A 17,037-nucleotide genomic window follows, 5' to 3' on the forward strand; every position below is an offset into this window, starting at 1 on the left:
CTTCGTCAGTCTTTCACCCTCCATCCTCTCCACATGGCCAAACCACCTCAGTGTGTTCCTCATAACGCTTCCTATCACATCCACATCCACACCACAACGCTCCTTTATATCCTCATTCGTCAGCCTGTCTCTCCACGTGACTCCACAGGCTCCTCTTAAATAACTCATTCCACTGCTCTCACTCTTGACTTGTGTCCTTCCAACAATGTCCAAGCTTCACTTCCGTACGTTAGAGTTGGTATCACAATACTGTCATGTAGTAACTTTTTCACTTCCATGCTCACTTCCCTGTTTCTTATCACTGCTTTCAAGGAACCAGCAACCTTTCTTCCCTGTTGTACCCTTTCAAGCACTTCACCCTCCAAACCTCCATCCTTACTCATCACACTACCCAAATACTTAAATGTACTCACATTTTCCAATTCCTCACCATCTAACCTCGCTGTACATTCACTAACTTCACCTCTCTCAAAGACAAAGCTAGCAAAGACAAAGCTAGCAAATTTTATGCAAAAATGGGCTTAGAATGGAAGAGGTGCTGGCAACTGAAACCTTCACACAGTGGCACTGATACATGTACCAATACAACTGAGCTGTCCAATTATACAAAGGCCCATTAACTCCTTCCCCATCCCCCACAAGGAGGATGGTGGACTACAGCCTTACCTCAAAGCTACACTGCCAGAGATGCACTTCTTTAGTTTTTCTTCTGAATCTGCAGATACAGTGCTCTCGCTTCCCAGTCCCTCTTATTCTTTCTTGTCAAAGATGTTGACAAAAGATACACAAGCCTAACATGTATAACTTGCATAATATTGAAACTTCGATCAGTCAAGTGTAGCTGTTACAAACAATCCTTGCATCTCGACTGTACCAACCTGTCAACACATACACTGCACCTCACAGTATATACCACACATATGAAAAAGAAAGAATGATACACTGAAGAGTTTACACCTAAACAATAACAGAATAAACACATGGGATTACACAATTTTAGCAAACACACATTAACCCCTACACCGCGGGCATGTTTACCAATGTTTTGCGTGTGCCGCGGGGTTATTCAGGCTCCGACAGACTCTCAAAAAATATTTGCCAAAAATCAGTTATTAGTCCTAGAATATTAAAATTACATATGCTTCTGGCACATACCTTCAGCTTTCTCCTGGAATGTCTGCTGAGCCTTTGTCAGTTACCGTAGGACTTGTGGAGACCTCTGAAGTTGGGTAACGAAGTCTCCACTTTACACTTCCCGACAACCCGTAATATGATTACCACAGCAAGATATTAACACTTTAAACACTACTCTATGATTTTGAAGTAGTTTGGGATCCATACTCCAAAAAAAAACCCACTGTGAAAGCTATGAAAATTACGAGCTCGTCTGACTGTTGCACTTGCTCTAGTTCGCTCTTGGTACTCTGTCATTTATTATTCATAAAACCCCTCACACTTTATATTTCTATTACTATATACCACTTATATATATCTACAGTCTTTATCCATAAGTTTCCTTCAGTAGTATTAGTTTATTGTCACTGTAGGGATTCAATTTCTTTCAGTAAAATACATAGCATTCACTTTCTCGTACTGTATACAGTGGGGCACCAATTTTCGCGCCTAATTAGGTCCAAAAATAATGCGCGAAAGTGGAATTAGCGAAAGTTGGGGCATTGTCTTTATGGCAAAAAGGCTAATTGGTTCCCGGTTATCCTAAAGTAACATCAGATTTTCATTTTCACTTGCAATACAGTACATCAAATCACTATTGTACATTGCATTGTGAGATACAAACAATAAAAACTGTACAGTACACATTATATGAGGAGAAACATACCACAGAGACCAGGTTGAGGTGTTTAATGGATGTTGGGGGTAAGTATCCGAGGCGCGTGGCGGGCTTATTTAGCCACGCCAGATGTATTGGCGCCACCTCTTGCTGCCTCGCTACCACTCTCTCTCTCTGCCTCCTCAGATGCAACTTGATGCAACACTTCCACTCTGTGCTGAATTTCCCTTTGTGCTAGGTTCTCTTGAACAAATCCATCGAAATCTTCATCCAGGTTAAGCTCCTCTATGGCCTTGGCCTTGGCCTTTCCTCCCGACTTTGAATGTCCCGGCCACTTTTTATCACCACCACTGCCTCCCGGCCCTCCCCCCACACCACCAGGGTCTTCCCCCACACCACCAGGCTCTCCCCCCACACCACCAGGCCCTTTCCCCACACTACCAGGTATAGTAGAGGCCACTGAACCGTAAGAATCCAACACAATGGAGCTAGCACGCTCGTACACAATGGCGGGAATGGGTGGACAGAGTGTTGACATGACGTCATTCAAGATGGCGGTGGGTTGCGGGCGGGCGGTGCAGGAAATTCAAAGTTCAAAATATTGTCCCAAACCCAAAATTTGTGCGCGAAAATCGATTTTTTTCAAGCGAAAGTGGAAGTTAGGGAATATTTGGTGCATGCCGCGAAAGTGGATTCCGTGAATCCTGCTGTAGCGAAAGTTGGTGCACTACTGTACTAGCATTGATAGTGAATGTCACTTTCATCTTCACTCTCATAACTCATAGTATTCAGACATGCTAGAGTGAAACTTTCACTTTCATTACTCCTAGGGTATACAGTATACTCGTTTTCTTATAATACTACTCATTTACATTTCTATTTACGTTCTCTCTTTTATTTACGTTATTTACATTTCTATTTTATTTACACTGTGTTATGCACTGTCACCTGAAGTAACTTATAAAACTATTTTCCACTGTTCACGTATATTTACAGTCATTACTTTCACTTGCTGTTTACACATTATTTACACATTATTTACAATTCCACTTGCACTGTTTTACTCAATAGAAAGATCGTAGTCACTCTTTTATCAATTGTCAGCCCTTTACCTCTTTCCACACGAGGTTTAGTAGGGGGTAAAGGTCACAGGGCCCTTTGCATGGGGGTGAAAAGTCCCTGAAGCTAGCAAGAGCGAACAGACGTACCTCCACTTCGGAAGATGAGAGTGAACTGATAAGGGTGGGCCGGGGCGGTGGCCTACCTAGGGATATTCATTACTACCAACGTTAGCCTCTTGACACAGCTAATTTATAGCAGTGAAATGATTGGCAGGAAATCTAGACAATACATTATAAATTAGGTAGTTCCAGGTGAATGTAAATATCACTTAGGCTTCTCCCTTCCCTCCTTATATGTATATTTATTACGAAAATAGATTATACGGCATATTTCAAGGGGAAATAAACAGCGATAATTAGCGAACGAGTGCACGTGAGGTGTTGTCAGGTGATAATTAGCCAATTCCAGGTGTATGGCACTCTCACTTACCTATTTCTTTCTTGTATATATTATTTGGTATAAGAATAGGGCATAGGGCTTATTTCAATGGATGAAATCAGTGAAAAATTCCAGGGAAGATTTACTTAGCGTAGCACGGCCGGGCAGGCGAGAGGATAGGGTAATGGAGGAGGGGTAGGGAGGGGAGTCAAGAATGGGGAGAAATGGCTAAATTGTCAACAATGGATGGGAGTACAGATGAGATTAGGAGTGCTGACTAGTGTTGGACATTGGCAGTACTGATAGATGATACAAGCCCCCACTTGGAAGCCTGGGTAAATTCAAAATAACACAGAATCACAAAAGCGACGCCCCGCAGTATGATCCCTTGCTCCCAAGCATCACGAAAGTGACACCCCACGGTTAAGTGGTTACGTACGTGGGTAGTGTGTTGAATAAGGATGGAAGTTCAGAGGGTGAAGTGCTTGAAAGGGTATGACAGGAAAGAAAGGTTGCTGGTTCTTTGAAAGCAGCGATAAGGAACAGGGAAGAGAGCATTGAGGTAAAGAAGTCGCTGCATGACAGTATTGTGATAACAACTCTAACATATGGAAGCGAAGCTTGAACCTTGTTGGATGGACACAAGTCAAGAGTGAGAGCAGTGGAAATGAGTTATTTGAGAGGAGCATGTGGAGTTAGGTGGAGAGACAGACTGACAAAAGAAGAAGTAAAGGGGCATTGTGGTGTGGATGTGGATGTGAGAGAAAGCGTTAGGAGAAATACATTGAGGTGGTTTGGCCATGTGGAGAGGATGGAGAACAAGAGACTAATCAGGACAGTGTATGAAAGTGAGGTGGAGGAGGGGAGAGGGAGGGGAAAGCTGAGGATGAGATGGAGGGATGGAGTTGAGGTACTGTATATGAGAGGGTGTGTGAGCTGGGAGCACGGCAGTGAAATGGCATTGGACGGGGCAAACATGATGATTTGTTTATACCCACCTCTTGAGGGACTGACGCATCTGACAATAGATAGACAGAGACAGACTTTTCACATAACTGCAAAAGCTGACCAAACATTCCCTTGCCTTCTCCGTGATTATTCCTCCAGATACCTTTTCTACAAACATTCAACAGCCTTAAATCAAGGTAAATTTTACACTCACTTCTATTGGATCGGGACTGACCAATAGGTGACAACTATGGACCAAACAAAGGACAAGGTACGGATTGCAACTGCAATATAAGGGGAACGAATAATGAGGTGAAAGAGAGAGAGGTTGTCCAGGTGCCTGAGAGTGAAAAAATGGACATATGTGATTTAACTGAGATTAAACAGAGGTGAGAGTGTGAGAGGGTGGAAGTAAGGATGGGGTATATGCACGGGAATAGGTGAGAATGAGAGGGCAAAAGGGGGAGTATATATTGTTTTATGCAAGAGATGGAAGAATATAAGAGTATGGTCAGGTGGTTCAAGGATTGTGAGGGTAAGACTGAAAGGAGGATAAGAAATGTGGGTGATTGTGTATGTGTATGCGACGATACAAGATCCTGCAAGCAGGGTGAAAGAAGAGTTCTGGGCAAATGTGGAAGTATGCATGGAAAAGTGTGAAAGCATTGAGAGAGTGTTTCTGATTTGAGATATGAATGGAGAAGTTGGGAATGTGAGGGTGGATGGAGTAGCTGATGACTGGGGTGTGCCTGCAGAAGTAGATGAGAATGGCAGTGCTCTAGTGGACATTTGTGCAGGAAGGGGGTTGGTGAAAGCAAATACCCCATTAGGCACAAAATGATACACAGGTATACTTCGTACATGGTGAGTGATGAGAAGAGTGGGTAGTGAACTGAATGAACGAAGGCAATGACTGATTATGTGTGTGTGGATGAGAAAATGAATTGGTATGTAATGGATGCAAGAGTATAACAAAGGCTGGGGGAATGGACTTTCTGACCACCACTTGGTGGTGGTGAAAGTCAAGGTTCAAATGCAATGGAGGAAGAATGGGATGGAAGGACAGGAGGAAGCAGTCCATACAAGGTGGGTAGAATGGTTGAAAGAGAATGAAAAAAGGGCAGAATATACGGGAGAAGTGGAGGTGAGATTGGGTAAATATGATTTGGAGCAGATGGAGGAGGTGGAAGATGTATGCAAGATATTCACAGAAGAGGTCTGTGCAGCATGTGAGGTGGTGTGTGGGGTGGAGAGAAGACAAAAGGGGGTGCAAGGCACAGCATGGTGGAATGAAGAGGTGAGACAAGCTGTGGCACAAAAGAAGCATATAATGAGTGGATGGGAAGCAGAAGCATGAAGGAGATTGAGACACAGAAGTCAAAGTTATAAGCAGAGAGAAAGAGAAAGGTGAAAAGTACGAGAGGGTGAAAAGAGAGTGGATGAGGAATTTGGAAGGAATTTGAGTGTAAAGTGGAGGGAATGTAAGAAAATTTTCTGAAAAGAGGTAAAGAGAGATAAGGTAATAAAAAAGTTAGTTGGGGAGTGAGAGATAAAAATGTTAGATTGCTAGTGGAGAAGGGAGGAAAAGTGAGCAGATGGAGAAAATACTTAAAGGAACTGTTAAACATTAAGAATGAAGGTAATATGAGTATACGTGGCTGGGGAATGACTGGGAGAAGGAGGGAGGCGAGGGGGAAGGAAGGGATCAGTGGGATGGAAGTAGTGTAAGCAATGAAGAAAGTCAAAATGGAGAAAGCCCCAGGAACTGATGGAGTATGTGGTCAAATGGTTAAGCATGGGGGAGAGAAAGTAGTAGAATGGACATGGAAAATGTGCAGATTGGCCTGGGACGAAGGTAGTGTCCTGAAGGATTGGAAGTCGGGTATAATTATTCTCTAGTACAAAGGAAAATGAGAAAAAGATGTGTGTGGTAATCATAGGGGTATTTATTTTCTGGGCGTAATTGGAAAAGTATATGCTTGGGTACTTATTGACAGGGTTAGGGAAATAAAAAGGGAAGTAGTTGAAGAAGAACAGGGAGGTTTTACGAAGGGAAGAAGTTGTGTAGATCAGTTTTCATTCTTGGGTAATTAGTGGAAAAGTTTCTAGAGAAGGAAAAGAAGTTGTATGCAGCCTTCGTGGATTTGGAGAAAGCATATGACAGGGCAGACAGACCAGGAATGTGGAAAATATTAAGAATATGTGGCGTAAATGGGAAGTTGTTGAATGCCGTTAAGAGTATGTATGAGGGTGCTAAGGGTGCAGTGCATGTGGTTGGTGAACTGAGTGAATTTTTCTATCTGAGTGTTGGATTGAAACAGGAATGTGTCATGTCTCCTTGGCTGTTCAATCTGTATATGGATGGAGTTATAAAAGAAATACAAGGTAGGAAGTGGATGTTGGAGAAGCCCAAATGAGAGAGAGCAGCATCTGGAAACTTTATGTACTGTTGTTTGCTGATGATACTGTATTGTTAAGCGAAGATGAAGGGGAACTGCAAGGCTTGGTGAATGAGTTTGGGAGAGTGTGTAAAAAACAGAATCTAAAGGTGAATGTAGGGAAAAATAAAGTTATGGTCTTTGAGACAAATAAGTCACTGAACGTACGCTGAGGTTGGGCGATGTGGAAACAGAAAATGTGGGTGCATACTCAACTGCATTATCTACTTCGGTAGTGTGATGAGTAAGGATGGAAATTTGGTGGATGAAGGGCTTGAATGGGTACAACAAGGAAGAAAGGCTGCTGGTTCTTTGAAAGCAGTGCTAAAAAATAGGAAAGTGAGCATGGAAGTAAAAAAGCCACTGCATGATAATATTGTGATACCAGCTCTAACATACAGAAGTGAAACCTGGACCTTGTTGGAAGGACACAAGTCAACATTGAGAGGATGGAAATGAGTTATTAGAGAGGAGAATGTGGAATTACATGGAGAGACAGACTGACAAATGAGGAACTGTAGGAGCATTGTGTGGAAGTGAATGTGACAGAAAGTGTTAGGAGAAATATATTGAGGTGGTTTGGCCATGTGGAGAGGATGAAGAGTGAGAGACTCAGGAGGGGAGTGTATGTGAGTGAGGTAGATGGGGGAGTGGGAGAGAGAGGCTGAGGATGAAATGGAGGGATAGAGTGGAGAGGTATATGAGAGAGTGGGGGAAGTGAGCTGGGAGCAGGGCAGTGAAATGGCAGGGGACAGGGCGACATGAAGGTGCTTTGTCTGTGGCCACCCCTTATGGGATTAAGGCGTCTAGCAATAGACAGATAGATAGACTTTTACCACTTTTGTTTTTATAAAGACTGTATGCAGTCACAGCCTTCTTTCATACTACTGATGCAATTCTGTTCCTCCAAAAGACACTTCACTGCACTCTCTCCAGTACATAAACCTTCTCTATGTAATCTTCTTCGAATACTGATGGCATCCTATTCTTCAACTTAGAAATAGCAGTTTCTACTTCTGGCAGTGTCACATTTCCAACACCAGATAATGAACTAGCTTATAGGGGGGATGTGACTAAGAACTTGTTGATACTTTTTACTTTCCGTACATGAGCACTTTAAAAAAGAAGATATTTTATTACTTTTACTATTTAAACTAATTTGTGTATAAAATTTTGTGAATGAAATAATACTTTAACCTAAGTATGTAAGTTGGGCACTTTTAACAACTCTGAGTGTGACCCACTGTGCCCCATATAATGGACACCGTTTGTTATAAGTTCAGTGGCTTTCGTATTGTCCATTAACCCCTTAAATGCGGATCGTCTCATTTGCGACGCTCGGCCAAAAGGACATAACGGCGGATCGTCGCGTTTGCGATTCTAGTAAATTTTGAATAACCGCGGGCAAGCAGGCTCCAGCTGGTATTGTCTATCAGTACTGCCACCTTTGAGCTACTTTTAGCACACCTGACCTTTGTACTACTGACCTTGGTTGTTGCCAAGTTTCATTTTTTTTACCCACCCACGCACTGCTGCCCGGCCCTCCCTCGTCGTGCGATATGGCAGCATGCGGACAGCTCATACGTGTCAATCTGCGCCTTCCTCTCGCAAGCACTTTATGCTATTTGGAAACGCTTGTTTCCCCAGTTGTCACACTAGCATTTTTTCGCGCGGTTTGCCCCTGTTTAGCGTCAGTCCACGCGAATCTTTCAAGGTAACACCATGTCCAACTCAAGCTCTTCCGAGTCTGTGCCTTCCAGCCCTCCGAAAAAGGGTTTTGTGACCTCCACCCCGTACAAACCCTTACAAGGAACTGCTAAGGGACTTAGTGACTCGGCTATAGCTAGTGAGTTATTGAAAGCGTCCATGGATTATGGAAGTGACGTCGGTGTATTATCTAGCCTGGCAGAGTCGGACACGCAATCGAGTGCTGAGTCTGAGGTGCCAGAAGTGACTATTCCTGTGCCAAGCACCTCAACAGGCAAGGCTCCTGTGAAAAGGGGCCTAGTGTATGGAAAGGGGGCCAAGAGGAGAAGAAGTGGTGACCCAGCTTCCCAGCCATTGTCCCCTACACCACGTCACGCCACCGCCAGCCCGCCACGCACTCCCAGCCCCATTCTCTCGTCGTCATCTTCAGCTGCCCTTTCTCCGGAGTCTTCGGAGTCGCCTTCACCACCTCGGAAGGGAAGTAGGCAGTCTAGTTTACGTAGTAGAGGTTTCCGTAGGCCCAGTGTTTGTGCTAGTAGGGCTAGAACTTTGTCCCCTAGTGTAAGACTAGCTAAGGTTACTCGCACTAGGCAACTCGCCAGTCACGCCACCGCGAGTGACTGTGAACCTTCAGCTTATCTCCCCACCACCACCACCACTACACCGACATGACCTAGGACAGCCTCTGCCTCATGCACTGCCTCACCGCCTGCCTCACCCACCGCCGCCCCCAGCACCTCCCAGCCTAGGCAGGGCACTCTGGATGCCTTCGTGTGGTCAGAGGGCTCAGATTTTGTGCCGGAAGATCTGCCCTTTGATGCCAGTGGGTGCGGAATACAGGCTGACTTCCCTGTCCCAGAGGATGGTGAATGCTTGGACTACCTGTTGGCCTTCCTGGATAACGAAGCAATGGAGCAGATTTGTACCGAGACGAACAGGTACGAGGGGCAATCTGCTGCAGTTCGTGAAGGAGAAGGTGAAGCTGCAACGCCATCCACTTCGCGGATGGCAGCATGGGTTCCTGTAACGATCAGGGAACTGTTTGTATTTATTGGTTTGATGTTATTGATGCCCCACAATTGGAAGCATAAGCTCGAGGAATACTGGAGTTCAGACGATCTTTGCCCCACACCCATCTTCAATAAATACATGAGTCGCGATCGTCTCAGGCAGCTCATGACTTACCTTCACTTTGCGAACAATGATGAGCCTTCCCAAACTGACCCATTATGGAAAGTGAGGGGAATCCTGAACTTGATCAAGGATAAGTTTACGAGGTTCCTGCGCCCCTTCAAGAAAGTTGTGATTGACGAGTCCTTGGTTTTGTTCAGGGGCCGTCTTCGGTTCGTGCAGTATATTCCTAGCAAACGCCACCGCTTTGGAATAAAGTTTTTCGTGCTGTGCGACTGCAAGACGGGGTTCATCTTAGACTTCGTTATTTACACCGCCAGCAATGTGGACTTGGACAAGACTGACCCCCTTGGATTCTCTGGTTCTGTGGTGAAAGTGCTGTTGAAAAAGTACTTTGGCGAGAATCATGTCCTGTATACGGACAATTACTATACAGCTCCAAAACTCGCCAAGTACCTTTCTGAACACGGCGTCGGATCACGTGGCACTGTCAGGAGCAATAGGGCACACTACCCTACCTTCCCCGAGGCTGAAAGATCAAAGCAAGGAGACGTGCACCTGAAGAAAACTGACAAGATGCTGGCGATCAGGTGGCACGATAAGAGAATCGTGAATGTGCTCACCACAGTTCACAAGGGGGAAATGCTGGCCACAGGGAAGGTCGACAGAAGGACTGGCGAGCCTGTGATGAAGCCTGATGCTGTTATTGACTACAACGTCAATATGCGGCTGGTGGACAAGTCTGACATGATGATCGGAGAGATAGACTGCCTGAGGAAGAACCGTCGCTGGTACAGGAAGGTGTTCTTGCACTTGATTGATATGTGCATGCTGAACGCCTTCATCCTGTATAAGATCAAGAACAGGAAGCCAGCAAACTACTCTCTCCGACGATTTTCAAAGACTTGTGTGTACCAGCTGCTTCAGCGTTTTGGGCAGGTATTGCCATCAGGTCCCAGGCGCCACCCACACACACACCTCCAGACCGCCTACAGTGTCAGGCCTACCTTCAGCGACACTGCCTGGAGCCACTGCCTGCCACTGCCAAGAGGGGAAAAGCACTCAGGAGGTGTCATGTGTGTAGCCACACTACCAGGCAGGACAGAACATTTAGGCGCACCTCCTTGCAGTGCAAAGAGTGCAAAATTCCCCTCTGTGCTTACCCGTGTTTCTTTGACTACCGCAGCCTGACTAGATATTGAAAATAAGGGTAAGAATCTTGAAAATAATACTGAGAGTGACAGTGATACTAGTGTTTAGTTTTCTTTTACGTACTGACAGTGACAGTCTGATGAGTGTAAATTAGTGAATGTACTTGTAAAAGCACTGACAGTGACAGTGTTTTTTTGTGTAAATAATTGTACATAGTAATAATATAAGTACTGCGAGTGACAGTCACTCCAGCGTAAGAAGTTGAAAGCATATGTTTCTATTCTATGTTCTGACAGTGACAGTTTCTTGTGTAGAAAATATTATTTTTATAACAATGGACAGTGACACTGATGAATAAGGCAAAAAACTGACAGCTAGAGTGAAAGTGAGCGATAGAAATGAAGTGCGAGTGGCCGACCGGAGCGAGAATAAAGTGCCTGCCGTAAGGCTGAATAAACTCGCGCCGCGGCGGTCTTCCTCATTCCCGCTTCACAATACTGGCAGTGACAGTGATTTTTAGGGCTGTAATAGTGCCAAGCGAGCCTTTGCGAAGTACTATGAAGGAAAATAATGTAGTATACGTGTTTTCAGCCATGAAAAGGGAAATGTGTGTTCAGTGACGGGAAGATCGCCGCCGCGCTGCATGTTGGCCGTGCGCTCCGTTCATTATAGCCTTATTTTCAGTGCTTACTGTACAAATACGGATTCCAAACAACCTGTACGTTGTTGTATAAAGTGTACTGTGACAGATTGAGGCTGTGGTAGAAAGAAAACTGGGTTTCTGGAGGTGTGAAAGTGAAGACTTTGTTACCCAACTTTGCAAGTCTTCACAAGTCCTTTGGTAGTCCACGAAGGCTCAACATCTGTCTCAGGAGAAAGCTGAATGTAAGTACTATATGCCATAAAAATTTTAATGTTCTAGGGTTAATCTCTGATTTTTGGCAAATATTTTCCCACAGGTACTCAGACCCCGCTACAACCCCGCCACAGGGGGGGGAGATCGGCCGTACACGGTCGCGTTTAAGGGGTTAAGTCCAACATGCACTATACTGACGTCCATTATAGTGAGGGTCTACTTAAGAGATCTCTATGCATGATGCTTACCAAACTGATTATGAAAAACATTCACTTCTGTTGAAAAAGCAGTGGTGAGAGGAATATAAGAATAATGTATAAAACAAATTATGTAAAGGCTTAACAAGACTTTCAAGGGAGGATCCAGGAATAATTCAAGGGTGTTGCCCTACACCATGTTATGATAAAAGATATACCAGTACATATGAACCAATAAAAGGAAAACATGCAGAGTATATACAAACTAATAAAAACAAAATAGTAGAGTCCAGTTGGAGCACTTGTAATACCTCTTATTTCATCTTTGCACCTACAGATATTTGTAAGGACGAATGCAGTGTTATTAGCTATCTGTGATCCTTGCAGAAAAATTTGACATATTTAATTTTTGTTCTGGAAAAAAAAAAAAAAAACTGCCATATACAGTACAAAAAGTAACAAAGCATGAAAATCATAAGAGTTATCTGCTAAATGTATTTTGACTGACTGTTGTTCTCAGAGGTTATTCATTTTTTTTTTTCTCTCTCTCTCAGAACTCATTCCTGTGCCTATCACTTTTGTGAGTCCAACCATGGGGTGCCCAGGCAACTAAGGCAACACCCCTGGATCTGCCCATGACTTCAGAGAGATAAGGCTGCTAACATAAAACTCCATAAGGACAGTCAAAAAATATCATTAACGAGAGGTGGCAGAAAAGAGGTCAGTTTCACCAAAATTACTCAAAGCCTGCCTGGAGGACATTCTCAAAAATTTAGACTGAGATGGTAGAAAATTTCTTAGCTCAGTATTACTTACAAGGGTCCACGCATATGCTAAAGTTTAACATGGAATACGGTATTACCATTACTGGTGATAATTATTTAAGTATTTCACTATCGGCTTCCCTGGGAATAAGGACTTACTGTTACCATTGGTTCTCAATACCAATCTGTATGAACTTACAGGCATTGAGAGATGATCCAAAACGTAACTTGTTCCCTGGTTCACGGTCAGCTGCAGGTGTGCGTGAGGCATTGCGTGGATCCAAGTGTGTTGCTTTCCAAGCCCGAAACTTCTCACGCTCCTTCACTTGCTGTAGGAACACCTTCCCAATACCTGTTGCTATTTTGCTTAACTCAGCTTCTTCCCTCTGTTGATATTTAAGCTTGTTAGCAGAGCATTAATTACTACATAATTTACATAAAGATTTTCTGCTATAATAAATCAGTTAGCCCAGCAAATATAAATAACTTCATGTGAAAATATTCTTAATCAACCAATCATTTCACATAACAGTGTATTGCCATCATTAACTATGAACAATTAAATACAGTATTTCAAGATTTTTTCTTAGATAATATAATAAATATATACTGTACTCTACATAATGCTGACTTCTGATCATTCAATACAGTGCTAACCTTAAGTGACTCAACACTGAGTGACAAGCCAAGTTCACCTTAAAAAAAAAAATAATTCTTCTTCACAAACGCACTTTACATACACCTGCCACACTGAGTCAGTAAGTCCAGTATCAAGGAAAAAATGGGACACGAAGACTGTGTCATGAGATCCTCCACGCATTCAACTAACTCAATCCCCTGTCAATTTCCTAGCCTCATCAAATTCTGTAACTCGTTTCTCACATACTCAACTGCATTATCTATCAACCTTCTTGGCCAACCACATCTCTCACCCACCAGCTCACTTACATACATCCTTCTTGCTATCCTATTTACATCCATTCTCTTCATATGACAATAGCATCTAAACATACTCTCCTTTACTCATTATCAACTGAACTCTTTACTCCACATCTCTCAAGAATCATATTTCTTATCATATCCAATATGCACTCCATATGCACTCTTCAGTATTTCTCATTTCCACTGCTCATATTCTCAGTTCTTAACCCTATGTCAAACCAAAGTCTTGCACCTATGTGTTAAGGTGAGCACTTCATGTAATTCTCTAGCAAGACTTCATATTCAGACCTCTGTTTAGTATTAGCACCTTCACAGCACCTGTCACTTTTCTTCCCAGTGCCACTCTACATCCAACTTCTTTTGCATGATTTGTTTCATTTTGTTTCATTTTTAAAGGCTCCAACATGCCTGCATGCATCGGCTTTGATCACCTATTAGAGGCTCTCCATGCTGCTTAATCTCTTGCAGCTTCCCTATTCGGTTCCATATCCCTGAGGTCACACTCAATTACCTCTCCCAAGTCTTTTTCGATCTTTCTCTTGCAACCCTACCCCTAACGTTAATGCTTCTCATTTTCTGCAACCGATTATCATCCCCCATCCTCTCCACATGCCCGAACCATCTCATTCTACCTTTCCTCATTGCAACAACAGTACATTCCAGTTCCATCCTACCTCTCAACTCCTTCATTGTAAACCTATCCCCCCAGGCCTCGCGCTCAAGGACGCACTGTACATCCACCTAATCATTGCAACTTCTGTATGTTTGTGCCTACAAATTTCTTCCTCCTTTACTGCCCAGGTCTCACTACCACCACAGCATTACACTCCTAACACATGCTGCATACAAAGATCCCTTAGAAGGGAGAGAGAGCCCTCTCAATGTCAAGAGAGAAAACAGCTCCCTGGACATCTTCCAACCACTCCTCACTCCAGCCACAGAGTTAGCTCCAGCCTTGCCTCCAGCATATAATATGTCTTCCAAATAACGAAACTCTTCCAAATACTCATGGGACTCACCAGCAAGCTCAATCCTTTCACACCTGACAATCTCCACATGTTCTCCTCAACACAACACACACATGAAATCAGCATTATCTCTCACTCTACCTCCAATACAGGTACCACTACATCTCTTATGCACCCACTTATCACAAACACTGCACAAGGTGGAATTACTTCCCATGCCCTTGTGGCAAATTGCACATGGCCACTCTCCCTTTCTCTGACAGTAATGCCACCAGCCCTAGATACCATCACTTTTGTTATACGGTATCTGCATTTACTTAAGATCTTAAGCCCATATGCTCCATACAATCTCTCCACTCCCTAAATCTTACCTCTGCCTCCCTTCCATTCTCTGCAATCAACACCAAATTACTGGAATATAACAACTCCCATGGGAGTCCATTTCTGAAGTCAAACGAGACGGCTTCAAGGACCATGATAAAAAAACAAGGGGCTCAAGACTGACCCCTGATACCACCAGCATTCACAGAACACTCATCGCTCAAATCTCCATTTGCCCTTAACTGGACACAGGCACCCACATACATAGCAATAACCACCCTAACCAGCCACTCCTTGATCCCAAGCTTTCTCATTGCCCACTTCATCTTCCTAGGGACTCTATCAAAGGCCATTTCTAAATCAACAAAAACAAAGTACAGATCTCTTTTCTTTCCTATATATTTTTCCTGAAGCTGTCAAACAGTGAATATGGCATCAGTGGCCCCTTTGCCTGGCACAAACCCAAACTGCATATCATCAATATTCATTCTTTCTCTAATCGTACCTTCTGGAACTCTCTCCATCATTACCTGGTCCAAGAGCTTTATGCCTCTATAATTTCCTCTATCCAGGGCATCACCCTTTCCTTATTACAAATTTATAGTTACACTCTTCAGCCAATCATCTGGGGCAACACTATCTATATATCTATCTAATGCCAGATGCCTTAATCCCACAAGGGATGGACACAAACAAATCGCCTCCATGTCGCCCTGTCCCCCGCCATTTCATTGCCCTGCTCCCAGCTCACACCCCCCTCTCTCATATACCTCTAAACTCCATCCCTCCATCTCATCCTTGGCCTCCCTCTCCCTCTCCCCCCCTCCACCTCACTCACATATACTCTCCTCATTAGTCTCTCACTCTCCATCCTCTCCACATGGCCAAACCACCTCAGTGTGTTTCTCCAAACGCTTCCTATCACATCCACATCCACATCACAACGATCTTTCACTTCCTCATTTGTCAGTCTGTCTCTCCTTGTGACTCTACATGCTCCTCTCAAATAACTCATTTCCATTGCTCTCACTCTTGACTTCTGTCCCTCCAACAAGGTCCATGCTTCACTTCCATACGTTAGAGTTGGTATCACATTACTGTCATGTGGTAACGTTTTCACTTCCATGCTCACTTCCATGCTTTCAAGGAACCAACAACCTTTCTTCTCTGCTGCACCCTTTCAAGCATTTCACCCTCCAAACTTCAATCCTTACTCATCACACTCCCCAAGTACTTAAATGCACTCATATATTCCATTTCCTCCTCATCCAACCTCACTGTACATTCACTGACTTCACCTCTCTTGAAGACCATAACTTTACTCTTCCCTACATTCACCTTTAGATTCCATTTCTTACGTACTCTCCCAAACCCATCCACCAAGCCTTGCAGCGCCCTTCGTCTTCGCTTAACAATGCGGTATCATCTGCAAACAACAGTACAGGGAGTTTCCAAACATTATCCTCTCTCACCAGGGCCACTCCAACATCCACTGCCCTACCTTGCATCTCTTTTATAACCCCATCCATATACAGACTGAACAACCATGGAGACATGACCATACCTATTTCAGTCCAACCTTCAAATAGAAAAATTCACTCAGTTCACTATCCACACACACTGCAGCCTTAGCACCCTCAAAAATACTCTTCATGGCATTCAGCAACTTCCCATCTACTCCATATATTCTTAATACTTTCCACAATCCTTGTCTATCCACCCGGTCATATGCTTCCTCCAAATCCATGAAGGCAGCATACAACTTCTTTCCCTTCTCTACAAACATTTCCACTAAAGATCTAAGAATGAATATCTGATCTACACAACCTCTTCCTTTCCTAAAACCTCCCTGTTCTTCTCCAACTAATTCCTCTGTTATTTCCCTAACTCTGTCTATAGGTATAAGACCATATACTTTTCCTATAACACTACGAAGACAAATGCCCCTATGAATACCACATACTTCTTTTTCCCCTTTTCCTATGTACAGGGGAATAATTATACCTGACATCCATTCATCTGCGACTCTACCTTCCTCCCAGGCCAATCTGCACATCTTCCACATCTATTCTACTACTGTCTTTTCCCCATGCTTCAGCATTTCACCACACACTCCATCAATTCCTGGGGCTTTCCCCATTTTAATTTTCTTCATTGCTTCCACAACTTCCATCCTACTGATTTCTGCCTCTCTTCTCACATCCCTCCATCTCCCAGCCATTCCCCAGCCACACTTTCGAGAGCTATGTTTTCCGTCTTTTTCAGATTTTTCACGATTGCCTTCGTTGCTGAGTTATGTCCTGTGATGAATTTATCTTGGT

General features: G+C 43.7%; 1 protein-coding gene across 3 annotated transcripts in view; it reads right to left on the reverse strand.

The window, feature by feature from the left end:
* Positions 1–17,037, reverse strand: part of Unc-115a (actin binding LIM protein Uncoordinated 115a) — a 454,123-nt gene that overhangs the window by 59,053 nt on the left and 378,033 nt on the right. For all 3 annotated transcript variants that reach the window (XM_080272760.1, XM_080272762.1, XM_080272761.1), the window contains exon 12: positions 12,685–12,871. In XM_080272760.1, the coding sequence (XP_080128886.1) occupies positions 12,685–12,871 (187 nt within the window). The remainder of the gene's footprint in view (positions 1–12,684; positions 12,872–17,037) is intronic.

The sequence above is a fragment of the Coenobita brevimanus genome, chromosome 51, assembly GCF_032717465.1.
Source record: "Coenobita brevimanus isolate Jiangsu-jjx chromosome 51, ASM3271746v2, whole genome shotgun sequence".
In the NCBI taxonomy this organism is placed as follows: domain Eukaryota; kingdom Metazoa; phylum Arthropoda; class Malacostraca; order Decapoda; family Coenobitidae; genus Coenobita; species Coenobita brevimanus.